This window comes from Budorcas taxicolor, chromosome 3 (genome assembly GCF_023091745.1).
Source record: "Budorcas taxicolor isolate Tak-1 chromosome 3, Takin1.1, whole genome shotgun sequence".
NCBI classification, from domain to species: Eukaryota; Metazoa; Chordata; class Mammalia; order Artiodactyla; family Bovidae; genus Budorcas; species Budorcas taxicolor.
The window spans coordinates 69,738,893-69,764,485 of record NC_068912.1 but is presented as its reverse complement, the minus strand read 5'-3'; the positions used below and the strand labels follow the sequence as shown (position 1 = coordinate 69,764,485).

The window sequence follows — 25,593 nt, the reverse complement described above, 5'->3', positions numbered from 1 at the left end:
GAGCGGCTCGTTTCAGGAGAATGACTAAAACATTCGAGTCACCCAGACCTCCGCTTCCCTTTTCAGCTTGCTGCAGAAAGAGATGTAACCTGAATCTTTGTTTAGGTTTTGGTTAGGGAGTGAGAATTAAAAAGCCACGGCAGATGCAGAGAGCAGATTTTTTTCTTTAAGTCAAAAGTTAACTGGCCATTCTCATTTTTTTTCCTTCTTTAATACTAAATCTGGAGTAAGTTGGCTTGTCCTGATAACGATCTTAACTTGTAGGGAAGGCGGGTTTTTCTGAAGGAGGTGAGGCTATTCCTCCTGGAAAAGACTTTCACCCCACACCCTCTTCCCTCCTTCCATGTGAGGTTCCACCCTCTGGAAAACAAAACTTTTTTTCCCTTTTCCTAGAGGGCAGAGCTCAATGAAGTTGGGGAAAGAATCTTAGAACAGTCCATCGGAGTGGCTACAGTCACAGCGGCCTCTTTGGACGAAGACTTGTAGCCTTCTTACTCTTCTTGGTGTGTCAGCTTTCATTAGCGCACTGGGGCGGGGGAGGGGGGCCAGATCTGCAGACACGGACAGCCTCTGACCCTCTGGAGTTGGTATGTGATAAGCAGCCCTAGCAGTGCCATGTATTGGAAAAGCGATCAGATGTTTGTGTGTAAACTAGAAGAAAAGGACGTGCCTGAGCTGGCAGTTCCCCTTGAGAAGGTGAGCGACCCGACGCCCGGCCAGACCAGCTGAATCGCAGTTTCCTTGAAACGCGAGCTGTTTGGGTTCCTAAACGAGGTTCAGAAATTACCTGTAACAGTCTCATCTTCAAACCCGGCAATTTTTTTTTTTTTATTACGTAGTGGCGTTAGTCAGTAATCATTGCCTCCCCTCCCCACAAGCTCACTTAACCTGAGGCATGGAGACCGTAATTTGGGAGACGAAGCCTCGAGCCTAAGGCGATGTGAGTCGTGCTTTTGTTGTGTTTGCAGCGGTGATCGGGAGGTCGGGAGAGTGAGTCGGGAGGTTCGGGTGGCTGGGGGCTGGGGCGGGGGGCTGGACTTTGGGGAGGGACGGAGCCGAGGCGAGGCTTCTCTGTTCGGCAGCTGGCGGACGCTTGCCGGCCCTAAAGAGCTCCTCCGGCCGCAGGGCGATCCTCGCTGTCGCGGTCGTACAGCGAAACAGAAGCAGACGAAGCTCCAGGAAGACTTTTGCGATCGCAGGGAGGGCTTTGAGGGCCATTTTACTTTAGAAAAAAAAAAAAAATCGAAAGAAACAAACCCTAGGGCTCTGTAGTTGCATCGTTCCTCAGAGTAGATAGCGGGGAACTGACAAACTCTCACCTCGCTCTGGAGGCAGGAGCGTTTACTCACAAAGGCGGGGTATGTCGCGTTTTAGGTTTGAAAATCATCTGCAGCCTGTTTGAGCGCCTCTGCGGCCCCTCACTGGGCACCACTGACTTTGTCTTCGCCCGAATGCTTGCGGGGAACGCACGGGAACTCCGGGGGCTCCTGCCTAAACTCTGTGTCTACGAGGACGCGGCCTCCGTGCTGCGGCGCTGAGTCCCGGCAGAGAGCCCGGGGGTGGGGTTCGGGGGACTCCGGGGTTCGGACAGCATCTCGCTTGACGCTGTCAGAGGGAAGAGGGAGGCGAAGAGAGAACTACAGAAGTGTGGGCCGCTCGAGTTCCGTGACACCACCCCTCGCCCCCCAAGCTAGCGTTTCCGTGAACGGAGGCAGAAAAAGCCCAGAGCGGCTGCGTTTTCGTTTAAGAACAAAACTCCTGCAAAGGCTTGGAAACACTTGAGTAAAGCGCGTTGTTGCTTTAAAACATTTTGACCGAGGTTGTGTGAGTTGTTTTTTTAATGACACAAATTAAATTCAGCTGGATATTTTCCATTATTCGACCCGCTTTTTGCGCTGGTTAAAAATAATCCTTTGGTAACTCAAATGTTGACTTACCGAGCAATAAGTGGCAATTTACACCTTAAAGAAACGAGTATAAATCACTCGCAGCTCTAATTGCTGTAAGTTTACGAAAGAGCTGCTGGCTCGGTTTAATCTGAAGCATTTTCATTCAAATTGTCATCGGAACAAACACCAGGCTTCTTAAATCCCGCTGTAATTAGCTTTCAAGTATCCTATTAAACCTCTTCACCTTTCGGGCTATCCAACTCAAAAAGCTCCCATTTAAAAATATATATGTCTCGGTCTTTTAATTGAGGCTATTAAAGAAATCAAGTTTCTACCCCCACCCCCTCCTCAAATCCTCTTTTCTTTTCTCCTACTCCACCCCACCCCCCATGCACCCCCTTTAGCCCAGTGATCCCCGCTCCGCAGTGATTGACGTCTAGAGAGAAAATGCTTTGTGCGGGGATGATTGTTATTAACTCGTTACCCCTGGCAGGGGGCGGGGAACCGGCGTGCTCCGGTGAGCGCTGGGGACCCGTAGCCCGGAGACCGCGGCGGCGCGCCGGGCGAGCCCCGGAGCTCCCGTGGCCTCCTCGCTGCGCGCTAGGGCTGCGCCGCCGTCCGCTCGCCCGCAGCCGCGCGGGCCCAGGCGCCCAGACGGCTGCCTGCGCGGCCCAGCGCGCCGGGGCCTTCATTAGTTCGCCCCGCGTGCCGAGAAGCTGAAGCTCCGGGCTGCACGTGCCGACTCTGAACTTCTCGTCTCTCACCTCCTCAGTGCCAGGGTCTCATGTCGGAGGAGTGCGGGCGGACTGCAGCCCTGGCGGCCGGGAGGACTCGGAAAGGCGCCGGGGAAGAGGGGCTGGTGAGTGGGTAGGGCCCCGGGTGCTGGCTCTGGAGAGGCGGCCCAGAACGGAGGGCTGCTGTCCCAGTTCCTTCCAGGGCTCAACTGTGGGCCCTCGAGGAGCCGGTGGAGGGGGCGGGATCTGGGACGGGCTGGGCAGAGCCGCCAGGCACCCCAGGACTTTGAGGTCGGGGGTCTGCAGCCCCGGCGACTGCGCCGTGGGAGCTTGGACCCCGGGGAGGGCGAGGAGCGGGACATCAGGAACTGGGGGTGGCTTGGGGGAAGGGAGGGGAGGCGGTGAGGGAGCCCCCGCGGGTCTGTGGGATGGGGAGAGGAGGAGGGGTCTAGAACCCGCCTGAGACCGCGCCTGGTGGCTTCCTGCAGGTGAGCCCCGAGGGAGTGGGGGACGAGGACTCGTGCTCCTCTTCGGCCCCGCTGTCCCCGTCGTCCTCGCCCCGGTCCATGGCCTCGGGCTCCGTCTGCCCTCCTGGCAAGTGTGTGTGCAGCAGCTGCGGCCTGGAGATCGTGGACAAGTACCTTCTCAAGGTAGGGCGGAGCCGCGAGGCCCAAGGCAAGCTCGGTTCCCCGGGGAGCTCTGGGGAAGGAGAAAAGTTTATTTTCCCCTTCTTTTCCACTCAAGTTCTCGGTCGAGGTTGTAGACTTTCTTAGCACAACCGCCCAGTCAAGAGCAACTCATAAGGTGGGAAAAAACAGGAGAAGAAATTTTAGAATACCCGCTGTTGTTGCAAAACTGCTTGTGTGTGTGGTCTAGGGGTGCCGATACCCGGGTGAATGTACTGGAGTCATCCACCTACTTGTAGAGGAATGGAAGTGGGGAAATCCTTACCCATTCTGGAAACAAGGTCCGGCCTCATTATTTTTATCGAGCCTCGGGTTATAACCAGCAGTAACACCCAGGCGTCTGCCTGCTTATGAGGGTTCCAAGTCTGTATATGTTGACCGATTTTCCCTTTTCAGTGTCTCTTTTGGTGAGAACCACTGTGAAGTGCCTTAAAGAGTCTTTTCTAGACAGATATTTTTTACATAGTCTTGTGTTTATTTACACTAACCTGAGGCTTTTCCAAAATAAAATTCATACTATCATTTAAATAAAAACCATCTTCAATATCTTCCTCCTCTTACTAAGGTTTAATACTTCAAGGCCACGCAGTGATTTTTTTTTTTTTTAAACGTCATCTCCAGTGCTTAGGAGGGCAATGGAAATTGATGTGAAGTTAGACAAAACAAAAAGAAAAATGCCTGGGATGAAGTGCTTCAAGTGGTGGTTTGAGAGTTGTCTGTCTTAATTTGTTTTACTTCTCTCAAGATATTGTGGGGGAGTTTTGAAATACAAATTCTGGCAGGCCAGTTATCCATGTCATTGCATGAAGGATCATAGTCCCCCGTGTTTTAATCCTAATATCATGGAATTTCAACTTCAATAGTTTTTTTAAACCACTATTTAAAATAATGATCTCTCCTACACTAAATTAGTAGCAAACCAGTTCACTTTCTATTCTCCCCACCACCACCATCCCCCACCTAGTTTCTCAAAAGAATTCATTATGTAGAATATGAATTCAAAAAGCAAGTTTGTGAGTTTCTTTAAATTTCTGCCTCAGCGTACAAAACTGCTTCATCTGGGAAGCTAGAATGATACCCTGTAGATACAACTAAGATAAAGAACCAAAAAGAGTTTTGGTGAAAACTGTTTAAAAAGTAACTAAGTTACTTAATTAGTGGTTGATTCTTAAGGCTGGCAAGTTAGCATAGCTTTCTCTTTAAATCTGTATTCTTAGATTCCCATTTCAGTGTTCCTAGACCTGAGCCTCTTTGAATATTTCAAAACCATCTTTTGAATCAAAACTAGCTTCTTCCTTTCTTGAGCCCTCTCAGGAATTAGCTTTATCTTTCAGAATATTTCTGAATGGATGTATAATGGATCCACTTCATATTAGAGAGGAAAAAGAAAAAAGCTTGAAGTGACTCTTAACATATCCTCTGAAATAGATAATCATTTCTAGCATTCATCTTTTAAATGTTAACATATGTTTATATATCAGATATATATTTGTATAAAACAATCTAAATTATCTAAATGAGGTTTTTTAAAGCTTTCTTTTGTAATAGGACTGGAGTCCTCTCAATGAAGTCTTCTACATACAGTCTTAGTTTACTCTTTAGTATATGTACAAGTATGCATAAGTACATATTAGTAGACGTGCAAGAAAACTGTCTTCCTATCATATAGGAAACTAACAAAAGTTTGACACTTTATGATTATATAAAAACTCTTTGAGTTCTCAACTCCCCCACCACCACCATTTTGAGTACATTTTCTTCCAGATAAGTCTGAATTCAGTTCAAGTCACTGGTGAAAAAATAATTATTAAATAGAATATTTGAGGATGTAACTGTTTAATATAGAAAAACACCATATCATGAGGCAAGTAAAATGGAGTTAGAACAAAAATGTGAGAGGAGTTAGATGCGTCTATTGCCCATGTGATACTTCAGTGCCCTGTCGTTTGAGTGATTTTTTTTCTGGATTGATCCTATATATGTATACATACAGAGATTGGATGAATGTTAGCCATCAGGAAAGGTTTATAGTCTCCAGAATTTTTTCTGTTCACCCTATTTTCCTCTCTGGAAAAGAAAAAGAAGATGAAGGAAGGTTTTGTTTTGTTTTGTTTTAGTAAACTTTGAGGAAAGGTGGCACACTAGGAATTACATCTGGCTTTAGGGAACTAGAGGATGACTTATGACTCTGCCCTGAAGACTGCATCTATCCTGGCTTAAAAAAAAAAGCCTGGATAAGATCAAAATGCAGAAGGCCTTAAACAGTGGAATACTAATGGAAGCCTATACTTCTCAACTTTAATTTAATTGGACCCATTTGAGGGGGGAAAAAAAAAGAAAATGCATCTCTATATCCAGGACAGCGATAACCATTGTTAATTTTTAAAATTTTGGTTTCCTCAGATTTTTTTTCCAGTTGTTTTCCAATGCTGTTGTCCCTGTTTACTTGTATAGTGAGCATGTTTTTTAATAGGAAAATCAAAGCTTAAATTTCACTAAAATCATCAGTGCTTTGGAAAGAGGGACATAACTAATTAGAAGCCAGTGAAACTTTCTTCTTCAGCTTCACAGTACCTTTTATATTTCATGTCACAGTAAAACATGTTGAACAGTAGTGCTAACATGATAGAATCATTGGACAAGATTGTCTTTATTATGAAATAGTGTAGCAAAAGCTATATTTCAAAATTTCCCATTTTTTCCAATTTCCTAATTCCTATGTTAGGCATTAGATCCATTTGTACAATGTAACTGCTGCTTTCGCATTATTGCTGTTCTTTTAAATGAAATTTAATTAAGCTAAACCATGTTCTTGTGCCCACAAGGGCAAACTTTAGGAGCTTGCATTATAGGCAAATTAGTTCAGTACACATCTTCATTCCCGAAGGCCAAAGGTATGCAACTTATAGTATGATGGCAACAGTTTAAGGTGAGCATTTGTACGATTTGTCCACTGACCTGACAGTATTTCATGCCCCTATTTACAATGTAAAGTGCTATGATTTATTAATGCATTTTATAAAATAAAATGTCTTACTAAGTATAAATGACAAACAATACTTGGGTGCCTTTTTAGAACCACTTATAAGAGATTTATTTTTTTCCTTCAATGACGAAATCATTAAAGTAGGGTTACCAGTGCTTTATGTTTTGGTTACTTAATGTTAGGTGGGAGCCAGGGCTTCTGCCATATCAATATCTAAATCTACCTTAGCAGTGTCTGTTTTGTAAGAGAAATGAATTGCCTGGCTTCTTTATAAGGGTAAGTATTTATCTTACAAAGCTTTTTGTCCATTTTCTTTTTCACTGTAACTAGTGAACAGTTTATAATTATTTGGCTAAAAAGTAGATTGAGAAGGTATGTGGCTCGAATTCTTTAGTTGCCATGTGTTATGGTGGGAAGAATTTGGTCAAGGAAAAATTATAAAACCGATATGTAGGACTTAAAGTGACCAAAATTTTCCCTATGTTCATAGATGTTGATTTAAAAAAAAAACAGAATGGACATTTGATTTATTTAAAAAAAGATACTTGAATTTTTCAAAATTATTTTTAAAAAATAAACACGAAGTATATAATATGCTGTTGTGATTTTTCTGGCTGAAATCTAAAAGAGAGTATATCTAGATGCGTATGTATGTAAATATGACACCTCTTAGATGGCAACATTCAGAGCATGTGTTAGAATATTAAGGGGCTAGCTTTTAAAATTGCCTGATAGAGAAAACCAATGAAGGATACTCTTAAGCATGGTATTAGAATGGCTTCTCATTTGGCCCCTTTTTCTTCACAGGTGAACGACCTGTGCTGGCATGTCCGGTGTCTCTCCTGCAGCGTCTGCAGGACCTCCTTAGGAAGGCACACCAGCTGTTATATTAAAGACAAAGACATTTTCTGCAAACTTGATTATTTCAGGTACACTGAAACTTCTTTTGTTTTTTTAGTAAGTAGATACACCAAGAAATTATTTACACAAAGATAATTTTATAAATAGGCTTTCTGGTCCTGTTTTATTTACTGAAGCCCACTTTTTCTTATACAACAGATTTCAAAATGAGAATGCTTTATATTTTTGAGGTAAATTGGATTAAAACAAATAAAATTAGCATATTTATATGTTTTAGGAACCCAGTATATAAAAATTAACTTTGAATAATTTTTTCTACCTTGGCAAATGAAAGTTTTAGGTATTATAGATAGGGAAGCTTCTTTGCTGTACAGGGATATAAAGTATGAAATATAAGGTGACTTATTGTAGCAATGCTCTTTGTTCAGGTAGAGTAGTAAGACAAAATGAAGTAATTATAGGGGGAAAAAAATCAAAGTGTTATTGAGCTTTTACCAGTTTATTATAGAATGACCCCCTGTAATATACCTATAAAATGCCAGCAGTTTGAAAACTGTGATAAACCATATTATTCAGAAGAATTGACCATTCCAGTATCAGAAATACACCAAGTCTAATTACATAACCTGACTAAAAATTCTGTTTCTTTTGTCTGTTCTTTGATATTTGTGCGATTATATTTGCCTAGGGTATTAAATGTAACATTTTCTCTGCCTGGTCTCTTTATAATCATTTAAATGGAAAATTTCCTCATGGATAGAATTCAATTCTTAATGGATAGCTATCTCAAAACTGAAATCATCCTTAAGCATGACTTTTTAAAATTATCACCTTTTTCCTTTATTTGCATTTCCAAAGGAAGAAGAATTTTCATTGTGAAATTGGGAAGTTAATACTACATAATGAAGTTTGTAATACTAATTATGTTGTTTATACTCAATTTCAAAAACTGATTTAGGAGTTTAGTGATTGATTTGAATAAAATTGCTAGGCAAGTTAAAGCACTTCACGAAACCCAGAGTCCTTTATTTTTACAAAATCATAGGATTTTATAATTACCCCAATCATATATTTTTCATCAGGTTTGCTTTCTATTTTCTCAAAAACAGTAGCAATTTGCCTCCTCTTTCACATAGGGTATGCTAATCTTAATTTTTTTTTTTTTTTTTTTGTAATTTAAAGCTGCTTGAAATGTTTGTTTTCAGAGACTTTTTACAAGTCTAGTTCTTCAGGATTTTTTAAATTCCGTGTATTTTACTATATTCAAAAATTGATTTTATGATTCAGATTAACTTAAAAACTAGCAACACCTCTAAAGATATGTTAATGAATAGACACAGACACATATACTTTTCTAGTTTAATGGGGATGTGCCAGGCTATGACTGCGGTTGTGGTAGGAGATATGACAGAGTGTCACAAGGACTGAGAGATAAAGGAGATCTTTACATCTGGCATTTTGTTAAGATTAACTTGCATTTAATGTCCAGAATTGTGTCTAAAAGTTTTAGGTAATATTTCCCCGCCTCTTGTGGATGGTAATGCAAGAGCTTGTTTACCAAAGGAAGCATCTCTGAGTTTTCCTTCCTCACGCACCAGAGTGAACAATTTCTGTTCTATTCATTCTTTGATAATATCAATTTTAAATGCTTTAACTTTTAAAAAAAAGTTTAAAGTATTTTCTAATTGTCTCAACTTGGCTTTAAGATATCACTATTTATATCTTCAGTGGTATCGCTTTGTACTTTTAGTTTTTTCAGTTTGGAGTGTGTGTGTGTTGTGTTGAGTCTCTAGATAATTTATAAATGTCCTGATATTTGTTACAAGAAGGATATTGAAACTCAAATTTCATTTATTTTAAGAGAAAAAATCGTATCCTCTAGAGTAACAATGAGAAGTTTTTGTTTTATAAACAGTTTTGAATTATGATCCCATCTCAAGTCTTGCTGCTGCTTACCATATTGACTTTTAAAAAATAATTTATTCCTGTTTCATTTTCAAAAGATTTAAATACTTGGATTAATCCAGTGAGTAATATAATGTGTTAGTTTAATCCTAGACTGATGAATATCTCACCAAGCATTAACTCTTCACCCTTCCCCCACCCCCCATTTATGTAGAAGGTATGGAACTCGATGCTCTCGCTGTGGGAGGCATATCCATTCTACTGACTGGGTCCGGAGGGCCAAGGGGAATGTCTATCATTTGGCGTGCTTTGCCTGCTTTTCTTGCAAAAGACAACTTTCTACGGGAGAGGAGTTTGCTTTAGTGGAAGAGAAAGTTCTCTGCAGAGTGCATTATGACTGCATGCTGGATAATTTAAAAAGAGAAGTGGAAAATGGTAAATATATACTTAAAATACTTTTGAATCTTTTGGGACAGTGAACACAGGGATAAAAATAATTTTTTCCTAAGGTCGTCTTAAAGCATTATTTTGTGCAGTGTAATTGTGGTGAAACTCATTAAGCCCTCTACTGTTAGTGATGGTCTCCATCTGTTTATTTATGAGAAAAGCCATGGCATATGTATTTGCCTTGTGCCATATTCTCAGGAAGCAGCCTTGAGTTTAGGGTTCTGTTTTGCTTTTTGTAACCAGTTGTTTCCTTGTGTTTGCCTTTTTAAGGATGAGCCTTAGATGTGCACTTTCAACTTGGTGCACTTTTGACTAAATATATAAGCCTACAAATGGAATGTTGCTTCTACATTATGCTTCTAGGATGTTCTAAATCTTAAGGGATTTGGCGAACTAGAAGATGTATACAGTTTCATACCACGCCAAGAGATGCAAGAAACCTGTTATTGTATGACTGCCCCCATTTGACTTACCAGCACATTTGGTGTGTTTTTTATATGCAGGTAATGGGATTAGTGTTGAAGGCGCCCTCCTTACAGAGCAAGATGTTAATCATCCAAAACCAGCAAAAAGAGCTCGGACCAGCTTTACAGCAGATCAGCTCCAGGTAGACATCACAATGAATTTGAGTTTTTGAAGCCCTTTTCCACCACAAAAAAGAGAAAAAAAACCCAATAAACAAAAAACACCGAAACTGACAAAAGCCAAACAAAAACCAATGTCTGTGCTGTCTTAAAACATTTTTATTTTTTCAAAAAAGTTATTCTGTGCTTTTTGTGCAAACTGACTTGTTAAGTGTATGAAAACATTGCCCTAAATATTGTTTATCAATATTCCAAGAGTTGTGGTATGATGTGAACTTATGCAAGTTTGTCTCCCTGATGTTTGTTAACATTAACATCAAGGTGCAAACAAAATGTTGCTCTGTCCTGACTTTCTGAGAAAATTACTTTAACCGAGGTATTTATGTTACTACATGTGATTTTAATAGAAGACAGAACATTTTGGGACACTTAACAGAAAGAGACGTTCAGTATGTGGGTCTGTGGGACTCTTATGTGTTCATCTTTTTAACAAACTGCATTGAGTCTTTTAATAGACAAGATTGTAGATTTTCTGAGTAGGAAGGAATTGAAAATGCCTTACCATAAATAGAAATCTACTGATTGACTGCAATCAAGTAGACCTTTCCTTGTTTTTAAAGGGGGTAGAGGGAGTAATTCTATAATTTGATGCTAAAGTTTGATTATATTCCCTGAAAATGGAGGGGTTATTTTCAACTTAGTTGCCCTAAATATAATTGTCATAACTTCTATTTTTATAGTCAGGAAAATAATGAAATAATTACTCTTTGCTTTATATTTAAGTCTGTACACACAGTGATTTTTTTCTGGCATTTTTTTTTTTTTTCAGATAAATCATTTTCTAAAAGATTAGTGTGACTGAAGTATTTGCTTTATGTTAAGGTGAGGTAACATTTATTGAGCACCTACCATGTATGTATGGCTAGGTGCTTTACACATATTATCCATCTTAGCTCAGACTTTAGAGAGTTTTTATACAATGTTAATAAATGAATGAAAGTAATTTTTTGAAAAATCACTGATAGTATTCTAATACTTGTCAGTATGTAAGATGAATGCAGTATGAGAGAATATTTATTTTGACAGTGATTAAGAAAGAAGCCTTGATATGACATAAATATCCCAAAGGACCTTAATGTCACTGAAAAGCAATCCAGCTTTAAAATCTAGATCCATTCTTAAAAAAAATTCCAGAAAATTATTTCTGATTCATTAATTCAGGCATCGACTACTATAGTAAGTAGAAAATGGAAGGTAAGGCAGCTGAAAGAAATATCTGAAGCTTGTTTTTCTGGGTGCCTCATGTGGTTATCATGAAAATCATGGAAAGCCCCAGGTAGGGGATACGTGTACCTGTGGGAGACCTGGTAGCAAAATACCCAGTAGCTAAAAGGTGTCTGAGTTAAAATAGAATCTCTAATATAAATATGTTCTGTGTATAAAGTGGGCTGTTTCCGTGAAAGACTGCCACAATTTTAATAGTCATAAGACTGATAACTTTAATTCGATATAAAAATTTATTAGTAAAAGGGTACCTGAAAATTTGAAGCAACTTTTAGGTAGATATGTACAATCTCATCTGGAAAGTGTAGATACTAATTAAATAGAGAGGGAATAATATTTGTGGAGGTCTTTGTTTACTAAGTTCTATGCCAGATAATTTCCTGTACGTTATCTTTTTTCATCTCTTACAATTCAAGAACTGCAGAGACTCCCCCAAGGCAGACAGTCAAGGGAATGGCAGAGAAGAGATTTGTACCCTACTTCCCAAACTTCTGGTCTTTTAATTTTCCTTAGCCTCCCAGGAGACCATGAGTAGAACTGTGCCTTACTAGGACTCCATTTCATGGCTGTGGCAGCTAAAACAAGAGTGAGATTCTGAATCTTGAAGATGGCTTTATAGTTTTAAATTGCAAATGTGCATAAAAACTACTTAAGCCATGCGTTAGTATATGAAAATGTTATCTGAATCATGAGTTTTTAAAAATTTATATCAAAATCATAGGTTTTTAAAAATGAAAGCAGAAATTATATTCTTTCTAAGCATATTCTCGCTTATTCAGTGTTGATTAGCATCTGTCTATGCCAGGAATGACTGAAACGATGAGGCATAATCTTGTCCTCAAGTGTTCTTTGTTGCTTAGGTATCTAGGATAAATTGAATCATTATACTTTACCAGAAGCTTTAATAAATCAGGCCATGTACCTCATTGTTAAATTGTCTTACTCCTCAAAAAGCTAATTATTTAAGTAGTGCTTAAATTTAGCAAAACAATAAAATATAGGTGGTCAGTAAGTCAAGACTATTCATACAGTACCTTGCCTGGACTTAGAGTTAAAGTATGAGGAACAAACAAACTTCGAAATTCTTTAGAAAATTACGAGAAGAAAAAAATAGTTTAACACAAAATAGACTATTCTGTGTTGGCAAAAATATTTCAAATATTGTCTCATTTGTATAAATTGTATTTTTAAAGTTCCTGCCAATATTATGGTTTGCTTATTGTAGTTGGAAGTACTTGCTCAATGATTATTAATGTTAAACATGCCAGGGTTGGCACCTACTTTAATCTACTTTCAGATTAAGTTGGTCAGCTGCTACTATGCAGACTCTTGACATTTTTGGTAGACTTTCTGGCTTGAAAATGATGTGTCTACAGAGGCTAGTTCCTTGACCATTTTAAATAGCTCAGAGGAGGAATAGGGTAGATTTTTGGCATCATTAGTGACTGGAGAGCAATGAAACCAAGTCGAAATTAAAAGGATTCTTTTGTGAGACTAAACACTGATGAATACATCTTACTTTTCCATTAGCATATTCCAGTTTTAAACCATCAGTGTTGATTTAAGTTTTCCTTTATTCCTTAATGAGAAATTGCTTCAGTAAATGTAATTTGGTTCCATTATTAAACTTGTGAATTTGAAATGCATTTGTGAAGAGCATATGTTTTTTGTTTTATAAATTATCTATAATAACATTACAAATAAATATCTGTTCAGCTTTCCTCCTTGAAAAATTAAAAAAACAAAGACATTAATTTGTTCATTCTTTTTTTCTCTTTTGGATGTTACATGCTCAACTACGTATAAACACAACTATTTGCACATGAAGATATTAAAGTAACACATTTGGAGTAGGAGAGGAAGGATTACATGAACTGGGCATGATAATAAACTTTTAGGCTGTTTCTGCCCATTTTTAAAAGCAAAAGTAAAAGTGGCTAGTTTACAGCAAGTATGTGGACAAGTATATTGGACTGGAAGCCAGGAATGCCTTATTCTGGAAGAGTCCTATCAGTGAGAACCTAAGTGAAAAAAATGCATAATTTTTAAACCTCATAAGGCTTCCCGGAACAACACTGATCTTTTTCTCCACACTATCTTCGGATTTTCTGCATATTGTGGAGGTTCATTCAGTTAATCTGGGCATTATCTCCAGATATAATGGATAAGACATTCCCTTTACCCTCCAGAAACTCACCTTCTGCTATGAAGAGCTCTACTTGCTAGCAAATTAGCTAGCTATTTGGTGACAAGTGCAGTGGCAGAAGATGGTATTATTTGAGGAACATAGTAAAGAATGCAGTTAATCTTGACTGTTGGAAATGGTGTCAGGGTCAGCAGAACTTTAGATTAGTTAGATTACCCCCATCCCATGCCCAGGACATGGACAATCATTTGGATGCTAGGCTCTATTCTCTCATTATAATACTTTCTTTATATTTTATATTTCCCTCTATTCACTTTTAAGTAATAAAATTCAAATATCTTGCTTGATTCCCAATACTTCTTTTCTGAAGGAATCCAAAGCCCTTTGCTTGTGCTTTTATTCTGGAGCTCCTTTTCCTCCTCCTTAACTCCATGCATCTCACTTTAACTTGTGTTGTTGTTAATTATTGGCATGCATATATCTTTCTCCCAGGAAGCTGAGGCCAGGTTCCAATCCAAAGGTTCACATCAGAATCATCTGGGAGCTTTTTGATCTATGAATGTTTAGATCTCAGGGAAATTCTTATACAATAGACTGATGAGTATCTCTCTTTTAAGGTCCCAGATGTTCCTTTGCATAGAACAAGTGTCGAAACAAAGAATGATGGAGTCATTGCAATTAAGTGGAGTGCAATCTGTTGCACTGTCTACTATTTTCATACTAATAAAAATTGATGTAGGTGCCTTGAAGCTATTTAGTTGAGTAGAGGTCAAAGATATGATTTTTATATTTTTAAAAATTGCTTAATGCTAGTAATTTTTAACAAAATGGAAAAAATAGTAAATAGACTTATGCATTTTTTGTGGGTTGTAAGAATGGAAGAAAAGGTGAGCTTATTTTTAACAGCATAGTTGAGAGACAAGTTTTTTATGTTGAAATTTATTTTTTTTAAGATTTGAGCATAGCAAATTGTGCATAATTTTACATAATATGCATTCTTTTTATTGATATACACTTCTCTGTATTGGTTTTCAAGTAGTAAAATACAAGTACTTCATTTTCTTGTGCATGCCTTATCTCTCCTGTCATCAAAGTTCAGAAGATTGAGCTTCTTATTTTTAGCTATTTACTATTTACTACCTACATTTTTTAAAAAAACAGGTTATGCAAGCACAGTTTGCTCAGGACAACAACCCAGATGCACAGACTCTCCAGAAACTGGCAGAAAGGACAGGCTTGAGCAGACGTGTGATACAGGTGACTATTTTAAAGGTTAATCAAGAGATACTAAAAGTTCTATTCTAGGTTTTTATAAGTGTACATTGTGTGTGTGTGTGTGTGTGTGTGTGTGTGTAGAAATGTCAAAGCATTAGCTTCTCATTTTAGATCTCTCCACATTTTAAATCAGTTTTTTAAAAAGCCTGGTAATTATTAGCCTGCATGATCCAGGCTACCATTTGTTAGACAGCTCTTTGCAGAAGTTACTTCGTTCATTGCTCAGAGCAAGCCTAAGATCCTAAGGCTAAAAAGACAGCTACTGTTTGGAGCTAGATTTGTTTTTGAAGCCAGAATTGTTTCTACTTTTCTATGATTGTGTATGTGGATGTGTGTGTGTGCAGGGGGTGGGCAATGTTGATGACCTTTATTCAAGATCCGGGTAGAAGGAATGATGTAAACAAAAGTAGGGAAGGATAAGTTAGAGCAAATTTGTTGGAAGATAAAATTTATGTTTGCACATTGTGGGAAATAGAGTTGTTTAAGCTGAACTTGGAGAGGCCTGTGAATATCAAGTTTGCTTCTGAGTAGGAGAAAACCATGATATGTATTTTTAGGAAGAAAGGACTGGTGACAGTACATAGGAAGACTTAGAGTTGGGAGAGGCTACATGGAGATTGACAGTTGAGGTGTGACGCCCAGCAAAATAATGATTTTTCAAAAAGAGACTTAGCTGGTGGCCTCAAATTCATTCTGAAACATTTTATCTACTGAAGACTAATGGCAGCCACTGGATGCAAGAGAGACGAGGAAAAAGACCTGGACACTGTAATGGTGAAGCAGAGAGACATCAAAGATGACTTATATTTGAAGTCAAAGTATACATGGAAATGGTGTTACTGACAGCACTATTAAAGGTTTTTTAAAATTTGGGTTTGGCAGTTGGGAGGGAGATGAATTCCTTTTCCAGCTTTAATTATCAGGCAATGATGGTGGCAGTTGAGCATGTAAACCAGTATTTTAAAGAATGAAGCATTATTTCCATGGATACATTTCCCTGGTGGCTTAGAAAGTAAAGAATCTGCCTGCAGTGCGGGAGACCTGGGTTTGATGCCTGGGTTGGGAAGATCCCCTGGAGAAGGGAATGCCTACCCACTCCAGTATTCTGGCCTGGAGAATTCCATGAACAGAGCCTGGCAGCCTACAGTCCATGGGATCACAAAGAGTGCAACATGACAGCAACTTTTACAAAGGATGAACCAGACTCATGAAACTAGCTCCTTTATAGAGAGACTGTGGGCAGTAAAAACTGAGGCATGAACTTTATGGAGCGAGCTGTGTGAACTAGACCATCACAGCCAGAACCAAGGAATGAGTCTAGGGTAGAAGCATCATGGAAGCCTGAGGACTGAGGTAGATTCAAGATGGAGGTGGTCAACTGTATCAGGATCTTATATTTCCCTTCGACTAGGGAAATGGAAAACAATTTTAAATAATATTTAAGGTTAAAAAGGTATAACAGAGTAATGATGCAAGTGACAGACTGTAAGATGAAGTCCAGTGGGGGGAAACAGTTGCGTCTAACACTGCACTATAATGTTTTATTTCTTAAATTGGCTGGTGGGTAAACAGGTGTGTGTTCTTCAGTTTATTTCTATTAGGCCTGAAGTATTTCATAATTAAAAGATCATTTATTCCAAGAAGTCAGTGGGAGAGACCTGATGATACCTCAGCTTCTATGAAGACCTAGATTTGCCGTGGATTTGGTTAAGTGCAGTGTAATGAGGCTGTCTGAGGTGGCAAGTCCCATAACCTCAGTACTTTCAGATGTCCAGGGTATTGTGTTTGTCTCAGAGTGCCAGATTCTAGAAAGGGGCTAACAAGTGTGAAAAGAGTGCTCCCTTTAGAGGAAGATTAAGGTCAAAAAAAGTCTGGAAATCGTGTGCTATTATTAACAGCAACAGGGATATTTATCTGGAGAAAAGATCCAGAGATGGTAAGGGAAGGAAGAGTATAAACAGAGGTGTCTTTAAATGGTTATGAAAGGCAGCAGGATCATGTCTCTGCAAAGGAAAGTAGGAGAAAAACAGATTTCACTCACAGTGAAGAATTTTCTCAGTGTGTAAGTCTACAAAATTGGCATCGGCTACCATTGAGCACTACTGGTAAAGAAACTGCCTGCCAGTGCAGGAGACATGGGTTCAGTCCCTGGGGCAGGAAGATCCTCTAAAGGAGGCATGGCAGCCCACTTCAGTATTCTTGCCTGGAGAATCCTATGGACAGAGGAGCCTGGCGGGCTACAGTCCATGGAGTCATTGAGTCGGGCATGACTGAACAACTTAGCACACACCATTGAGGTTTTGAGTTTCCTTTACCTGGAAGTGAGACTTCCTTTGTTGAGGTAATTCCAACTCAATGGTCTGAGGGGTTCCTCATAATCTAAGACTCTATACATTCAGTGACAGTGATTGCTGTAGCTAAGTCAGATTCATGGTTATTACGTTTTAGATTACTTTGAAGTTGGAAGCAAAGGAAAATGGAAGATTTTCTGAGAGCTTTCTTTATTATTTAAAGAAGTAAGAACCCCAGACAGATATCTCTCATATAATTTCCAGGTATTTAGGTCACCAGTATTATGAGCAAGTTAGCTACATTGCAAGCCCTAGAACCTGGAGAATATATTGTTGGGTGGTGGCTTTAATATGTAAGAGTTAAATATTTTGATAAGATGGCACAGGAGTACTAACAACTCAAATATATAGTCCTTTACAGTATTTTTGAAGGATTAATTACTGTGAACTCAAATAGTAGTCAGAACCTCTTTGCCCAGCTACTTCCTAGCATTGAGCACACATTAGAAATGTTAAAGAAAAGAGATTTACTAGGCCTTGATTCTTATATACAAACTAGGTTACCCAAATATTAAGTGGAAATACTGGTCCTATACAGGATATTATTACAGATCTCACCTTTACTAGCTAAAGTCTGCATGAAAGTGAAAATTGTTAGTCACTCAGTCGTGTGTGACTCTGCGACCCCATGGACTGTAGCCCGCCAGGTTCTTCTGTCCATGGAGTTCTCCAGGCAAGAATACTGGAGTGGGTAGCTATTTCCTTCTCCAGGGGATCTTCCCAATCCAGATAACAAATCTGGGTCTCCTGCATTGCAGGCAGATTCTTTACCATCTGAGCCTCCAGGGAAGCCCTGAAAGTCTGCCTAGTGAGACATTGTAACAGAGCAGATCACCACTGAGCTGAAATCACAGAACAAAGATGGGTGATTTTACTTTCAACAGTCTACATCCAGATATAATCACTGCTCACATATCCTTTCACAAAGTTGAATTATGAATTGTATATCTTACAGAAACATGATAAAACATTGCTATTTCTCCCAGTGTGCTTGGAGTTCCCTTTCCATATTAAAATATACATCCTTTGTGTTACTATATAATTTATTTAGTTTATTTTGAAATCTTTTACATCATAAAAATGCTACAATGAAGAACATTGTGTATATACTTTGTGCATTTGTTCAGTGGTGTCTATAGGATAAATTTCTAGAAGTGAGATTATTGAGTCAAAAGATAAAAACATTATAAGAGCTTTTGACTGATAGTACAAAATTCACCTTGCAGAAAGTTCATAATCAATTTATTCTCCCAGAACCTACATATGAAATTTCTCTTTCCTAAAAGTGGATAAATCCTAAAAACTATCATTCTTTTACATCCTTTCCAATTGCCAGTAAGAAAATATCGTTGTTTTTATTTATCTTTCTTTTATTATCAATAAACCTTAATATGTTTACTTATATTGTGATTAAAAATGTATTTTTTAGCTGATTTTTATATTGGGTTATTTCTTTTCTCTTTATCTTACTGATTTTTATTTATCATGTTAAACTTTCATAGTTCATCAATTGCCTTTTCATTTATTTTTACCATATAGAAATTTTACATTGTTTTGTATTCAAATCTCTTCATATTTTTTTTCTGATAGCTTTGGCCTTTTTCTTCACCTAGAGAAGTATATCAACATTGGCTTTTGTTTCGATAAACATTTATGGTCCCAATTATTTATATCTAAATCCTTATTTATTTGTAGTGGACTTTTGGTTACGTGTTGTAAAGTTGGGATTTTTCTTTTTTCCCCCCAAATGATTAGGTAGCTTTCTCTAATCAATTCTATGCCAACTCTAGTTTCTCAGTCATTTAAAATTACATCTTTTTCATACATTAAATTCTTTTATTTGACCCTTTGGGTTTTCTGAGAGATTGATCTAATGTACTAGTCTTCTTTTACAGAATGTCTCCATGGCCTGCTTTCAGCTTATGTATTTTACAATTTACAACTTAGATTTTTTAAACGTATGTTACTTAGAAGAAATTTTAACTCTCTTAGTGGTTTGCAAAACAAGAAGAGATTTTAAGTCAGTAAGGAGAATCAAAAGGACTTGTATTTCATTCCTCAAGCTAGACAGTCCTCATGTCAGAAGTTTTCTGATGCCTGAAATCTTTATTTAAATGTGCAGGTTACATGATTCTTTGTGTTTTCAAACGTCTCTTTGCTTAATTACCTGTTGATTTTTTTCTAGGAGGTATTTGAATTACGTTAAGGTAGTTATTCTACTGTTAACATCAGGCTATCTTCATATTTATTTCCAAAGTCTGAAATTAAAAAAAAAAAATAAGTGTTTTCCATCTAATATATAATTTATTGGAGACATAAGATACTTTGAAGAAACTCTGGGAATCATAGTGCCATGTGTTTTAGGTTAATGTCGTCCTGTGGGGTGCCTATCTTCTGGGCAGTGTCAGGGGAAAAGGCAGGTGGCAGCTCTCCTTGGTTAAAAGTTGGAGAATCTGTGAGTGTGTCTTCTTGGCTGGCTGGGTGACGGCAGTGGCGCCCGTTGTTCAGTAGCCTGTAAAGGGAACTGTGACTGAAGACTTTGGATGAAATCTCTGTATAGATACCCGAGTCTCGCTGCTGCTCCAGAACATGGATGATAAGGCTGGGACTACATCATTTTCCTTGATACATGCCTAAGCTTGTTCCGAAATACTCCTTAGATGCTACCCCTCAGCCACCTACTCAGACCTGTTTTCCTTTAGTTTTAACCCCGTGAGTTTATACCTCTGTTTATGAGTCCCAAGGATAGCAAGGTATGCCTTTTGAAGTCAGGCCAACTTTTTAATAAATCTTTTTTTTTGTTCAGCCCTCTGTTCCACGTTGTTCAGCCCTGATTCCCTTGAGCCGTCAACTGCCTGCCTGCAAAGCCCTGGGCAGAGACTTAGCCCCTGGCCTTCTCCCTTGATCCCCAAATGTTCTTATCCTAATTTCCTTATAAAGTTTTAATCCCTCCACTTCTCTATCTTCTTATGACAGAGTTGTTTGGAGTGATAGCAAATAAATGCTATAATATTTTAATAGAGGAACACTCTGTAGGCAGGTTATATCTAAGAGCAGGAAGTTCACATGCAGGTAGCTTAGTTACTGGAAGCATTCTGAGTGGTCTAGACTTGTTTACCCTGACCTGCACATAAAATTCTGCTTAACCCAGAACTTCCTTTATTTCTGTGATGGAGTGGACACAAGGTGGTTAGCTCTTTACATTTGGTGAACTGTTTCACCAGTGGATATGTTTGCATTTTTTTCTACTTAAATATTGCTAGTTGTTTCTTACTGTAAGCCTGACTTTAACCTGCTTCTTAGAGAATAGCCTATGCATTTACTAAGAGAAATTGAACTCAGCAGGTTACCAAGAGACTGGAATAACTGAATCAAGAGGTTTGTAGAAAGCCTTAAGTTCTCAGTGGGGATTTTAATCATTTGAAAATGGATTTCAAATAAGTCCAGCAGGTGTCTGAGAATACAGTGAGTAGTGTATTTTTTAAAAATTTCTGATGAAGGGTTTTTTTCCATTTTACTTTTTGTCCCAAATGTCAGTAGGAGAACCAAGGAAACTTTTCTGAAATTTTGAATCCCCTCCCCCATTTTTATTTTGGAAGATGCTGGCTTATTATAGAACCTGTTTTAAATTAAATCATCAGATAATTATTATTTGGGCAAAGAAAATGACTGTTGATAACTGTGCAAAATGATTTCTCTTGTGTCTACAGAACTCTTTTTTAAAGAAAGCTGCTTTAGATTTATGCTGTGCTTACATGGTAGAGTGGCATCCTTTGTAGTATTGAACTGGTATTGTACTCAGCTGCTATGTGACATAGCTACTGTTGCTTTTCTGCTCTCTCAGGTATGGTTTCAGAACTGTAGAGCACGCCACAAGAAACACGTCAGTCCTAATCACTCCTCCTCTGCCCCAGTCACAGCAGTGCCACCCTCCAGACTGTCTCCACCTATGTTAGAAGAAATGGCTTATTCTGCATATGTGCCCCAAGATGGGACGATGTTAACTGCACTGCATAGTTATATGGATGGTAGGTATCCTAACATTTAACAGCTGCCTTTCAAACAATCACTCATACCTTCTAATATTATATTATTAATAGGATTCACATTTTGAAATATTACCTCAGTAGTAGCTGAAAAATACTGTGGGAGAGGGATGCAGTAGGGAGAAGAACTATCCAATCTTCTTACTTCTGTGACAGCCTTTTAAGGGGCATGCAAAGCACTCACTTTACAGCTAAAATACAGATATTCATAGTGACTCATAGATAGTGCTTGATTTTTACTTAGGTCAAAACAAAAAGAATGTTTTTTCTGATAAATATTTGAATAATTTATTTTCCTATGGTCAGACACAAGTATTCACCCTCAGATTTTTAGATTGCGGTTTACTGAATTTTGTTAAAAAAAACTTTTTTATTGAAGCAAAACGTACGTATGGAAAAGTACACACATAAGTATTCAACTTGATGAATTAATAAAATCAACATATCCATGTAAATACTACCCAGAGGAAGTAGTAGGATATAATTAGCACCTCAGAAGCTTCTCTTATGTCCCCTCCCAGTCATTAGCCTCTTCCTCCAAAGTAGCATTGCCTTGACTCCTAAAATCATGTTCTGGTTTTGCCTGTTGTTGAGCTTTATATAAATCAAACCTTGCAGAATGTATTCTGTGTCTCACTTCTTTCAACTATAATGTTTGTGAGATTCCTTTGTATTGTTGCAAGAATCAGTGATTTGTTTCATTGTTATACAAAATTCCACTGTAGGATACCATTATCCACTTAGGGTTGGTAGGCACTCATTTTATTTCCGGTTTGGGCTTTTATGTATATGATGCTATGGGCCTCATTGTACACACCTTTTGGTGCACATTAATTCACAGTTTTATCTAGTACATATATGCTAAGAGTAGCATATAGGGTACTGGCTACACATGTGTTCAATCTTAGTTGATTCTGCCAAAAAGTTTCTGATACTGGTTGAACCAATATACACTCTGACCAGCAGCACATGAGAGGTCAAGGTGCTCTACATCCTCTCCAGCACTTGATGTGGTGTGACCTCTTAATTTAGCCAGCTTAGTGGTTGTATAGTGCTATCTCATTATTTCCATTTGCTTTTCCCTCATCTCTGAAGAGCCTGAGTATTTTTTCTTTGGGCATTTGTATATTGTTTTTTTGGTGTGTGAAGTACCTGTTCATGTCCTTTGCTTGTTGGTCTGTTGGCTTGTCTGTTTTGTTTTTCCTTGATTTGTGCTAATTTTGGCTGTGTATTGCATATAGATAAGTTTTTTCATGATCATATGTATTGCTGTCTTAAGGGTATGTTTCATGGAGCACAAGTTCCTAATTTTAATATAGTTCCATCAGTTTTTTTCCTTCATGAGGAATGCTTTTTTATGACCTGTTCAAGAAATTGTTCCTACTCAAAGGTAATGAAGATATTCCTCCTATCAGTTCAGTTCAGCTGCTCAGTCGTGTCTGACTCTTAGCGACCTCATGGCCTGCAGCACTCCAGGCCTCCCTATCCATCAACAACTCCCAAAGCTTGCTCAAACTCATGTCCATTGAGTCAGTGATACCATCCAACCATCTCATCCTCTGTCGTCCCCTTCTCTTCCCGCCTTCAATCTTTCCCAGTATCAGGGTCTTTTCCAGTGAGTCAGTTCTTTGCATCAGGTAGCCAAAGTATTGGAGCTTCAGCTTCAGTGTCAGTCCTTCTAATGAATATTCAGGACTGACTTCCTTTAGGAGTGACTGGTTTGATCTCCTTGCTGTCCAAGGGACTCTCAAGAGTCTTCTCTAATACCACAGTTAGAAAGCATCAATTCTTTGGTGTTCAGCTTTCTTTATGGTCCAGTTCTCACATACATACATGACTACTGGAAAAACCATAGTTTTGACCAAATGGACCTTTGTCATATATTCCTCCTATGATATCACTAACCATGTTTTAGCTTGACATTTAGATTTACAGTCCATCTAGAATTGAATTTTCTATGTAGTGTAAAATAAGGACAAAGTCTTTGTTATGTTTATGAAAGTACCAATTTCCCAGCTGATTTTCTGTGCTACATTGTCATAAACCAAGTGTCCATATAATTTATATGTCAACTTCTGTATCCTTAGAAGAGCCTAGAGGGCTACTGTCCATGGGTCACAAAGAGTTGGGCATGACTGAAGGGACTTAGAACATACTATTCTGTTTCATTGGTCTATTTATTTCTGTATCCATACCTAATTGTTTTACTAATGCTGGACATATAATTATTGATATCCAGTAATACATGTTATCCTATTTTGTTGTTTGTTTGTATTGCCTCTTCTTGACCCTTTACATTCCCATAATTTTTTCCAACAAAAAGAAAATAATTGAGATTTTGGTATAATTTGTTAAATAATTTGGTAGGAAATTAATAATCTTAATAATAATGTCTTCCAAACCATGATCCTAGTCTGTCTTTCTGTTTATTTAGGTCACCTTCAAATGCTCTCTTATATTCTGGAGTTTTCTGTTTAGGAACCTTACGCATCTCTTGTTAGTTTTTTTTTTTTATAGGTTTTTGTTTTGATGCAGTTAATTGTAAATGGTTTTTCCTTTATATATGGAAATCTAGGTTTACAGCTATTTTCTTTCAGCACTTTGACAATATGAATAAAATAGTTTTCTTCCATTGTTTCTGTTATTTAGAATATAGTTAATTGACTTGATACCACTCATTGTCGAAGTCAGCTATGGGTCTTATTCTTGTTCCTTTAAAAGTGAATGTCCTTTTCCCCCCAGCTTTTCTCTTTGTGCTTGGTTTTAAGTTTTGTAGAATGTGCCTAGATATGCTTCTTGAATATGAAAGTTTGATGTATTTGCTTATATAAACTTTCTGTATCTTCAAATATTATTTCTGCTATTACTGAAAAAGTCCATATTTTCTAGCCTTTTGATCTTCCATGTTCTGGACTAGATATTTTCTTATCTGTATTCCAGTTCACTAATTCTCTCTCTGTATATGCTGTAAAACTCACTTGCTGAGGTCTTAATTTCAGTTATTGTTTTCAGTTTTTAGAATTTCCATTTCATTCTTTTATATAGTTTTTATTTCTATACCAGAATTATCTATCTTATCACTTTATTCCTTAATACAATTGTTATACTAATTATAGTTATTTTAAAGTTCATACCAGACAACTCCAATATCTGGATATTTTTGCAATCTATTCGATTGTTTTTTCCTCTTTGTTTTTAGTCAAGTCATGTCTTATTTGCCTTGTTACTTTTTTATTGCACTTCAGATGTGAGGTGTGAAAACTAGAAATAATTTGAAGCTCTGGATGGGATATTTTCCACCAGAGAGAATTTAGTTTTGACATTGGCAGGGAGTTAGGTCAGGGGAAGACCAACTTAATCCAATCAGACATCAGTTCTCACAAAGGCTGGCATATTTCTGGGTCACCACTTCTTGGCAGTAGCCTTTTGGGATACCCCCCCAAAGCTTGTGTTTTGTTTTGTGTCTATTGTTTTTAATGAGGGCTTCTCTTCAGTGTTACCTGGTCCTTCATATTTGTTCCCCAGTACCTAAAGTCTAACTCCTGAAAACTCTGCTAAACTTCTCAGCCTCTTAGACATTCATTTTCTTTTAAAATTGTTATTACACTTGTGGAGGAAAAGTAGCCTCATTTTATTTCCTTCCTTCTCTAGGACTTGGCTTTGCGAACTCTCACTGCCTTGGTATCTTTCAGATGCCTTCAAACAGCTTTTTAAAAATTTTGTCCAGCTTTCTTAGTTGCTCTTAGGAGGATATTTGGTTTGAAGCAGCATAATCTTTGCTGAGAGTGAAAAGTTCATTTTAAGGTTTGGTTAAAGTAAAATTCAGAGCCTGTATCATTGTTGCCATTTATCCTAGTGTACTAGGATTAAAATTGTGTGTGTTCACATGAATGACTGTAGTGTTGCCTCAATCAAATGTGTTTTCATGTCTGCTTAGGAAAGAGTCAGTTAAACATCCATAAATGGGAATTTGGGGCAGGAGTCACCCTATAGAGGAAACTTCGTGTGAAATTTAGCAACATCTCTGTAGACAAAGGTGGTGTGTTTCTGGCTGCAGGATAAAGTACAGTGAATGGGGTATGGATGGCAAAAGCTTGGGGCCCAAAATAAAGATTTTGGAGTAAACCATTCCTGGATTCTCATAATACTATACTCACTATGCTGAATAAGTTAATGCTTCTGCTGAGGTCAGTGGAATAGCTTGGTGCCCTTACCTATAATCAGTAGTGAGAGGACTTTGCCTTGGATTGTTTTTTGTTTGTTTTTAAGTCAGTTTTATTTACCATACAAAACTGATCCACAAATTTCTTTCTATTTTGTAGCTCATTCACCAACAACTCTTGGACTCCAGCCCTTGTTACCCCATTCAATGACACAACTGCCAATAAGTCATACCTAA

The 25,593-nt window shown here is 38.1% G+C and overlaps 1 protein-coding gene across 1 annotated transcript; it reads left to right on the top strand.

Annotated features, from left to right (window-relative positions):
* The first annotated feature begins 615 nt into the window (after positions 1-615).
* Positions 616-25,593, top strand: LHX8 (LIM homeobox 8). Its single transcript, XM_052637620.1, has 9 exons — positions 616-696; positions 2,662-2,748; positions 3,112-3,273; positions 7,103-7,224; positions 9,276-9,496; positions 10,012-10,115; positions 14,684-14,779; positions 20,993-21,176; positions 25,517-25,593. The coding sequence occupies exons 1-9, from the start codon at positions 616-618 to the stop codon at positions 25,591-25,593; spliced, it is 1,134 nt and encodes a 377-aa protein (XP_052493580.1).

What these genes read in the sequence shown, in the direction of transcription:
- LHX8 (XM_052637620.1), top strand. Translation starts at nt 616, where the DNA reads ATGTATTGGAAAAGCGATCAGATGTTTGTGTGTAAACTAGAAGAAAAG. An exon ending in TGCAAACTTGATTATTTCAG is followed by an intron (nt 7,225 to 9,275) that starts GTACACTGAAAC and finishes CCATTTATGTAG; the next exon opens with AAGGTATGGAACTCGATGCT. An exon ending in TTACAGCAGATCAGCTCCAG is followed by an intron (nt 10,116 to 14,683) that starts GTAGACATCACA and finishes TTAAAAAAACAG; the next exon opens with GTTATGCAAGCACAGTTTGC.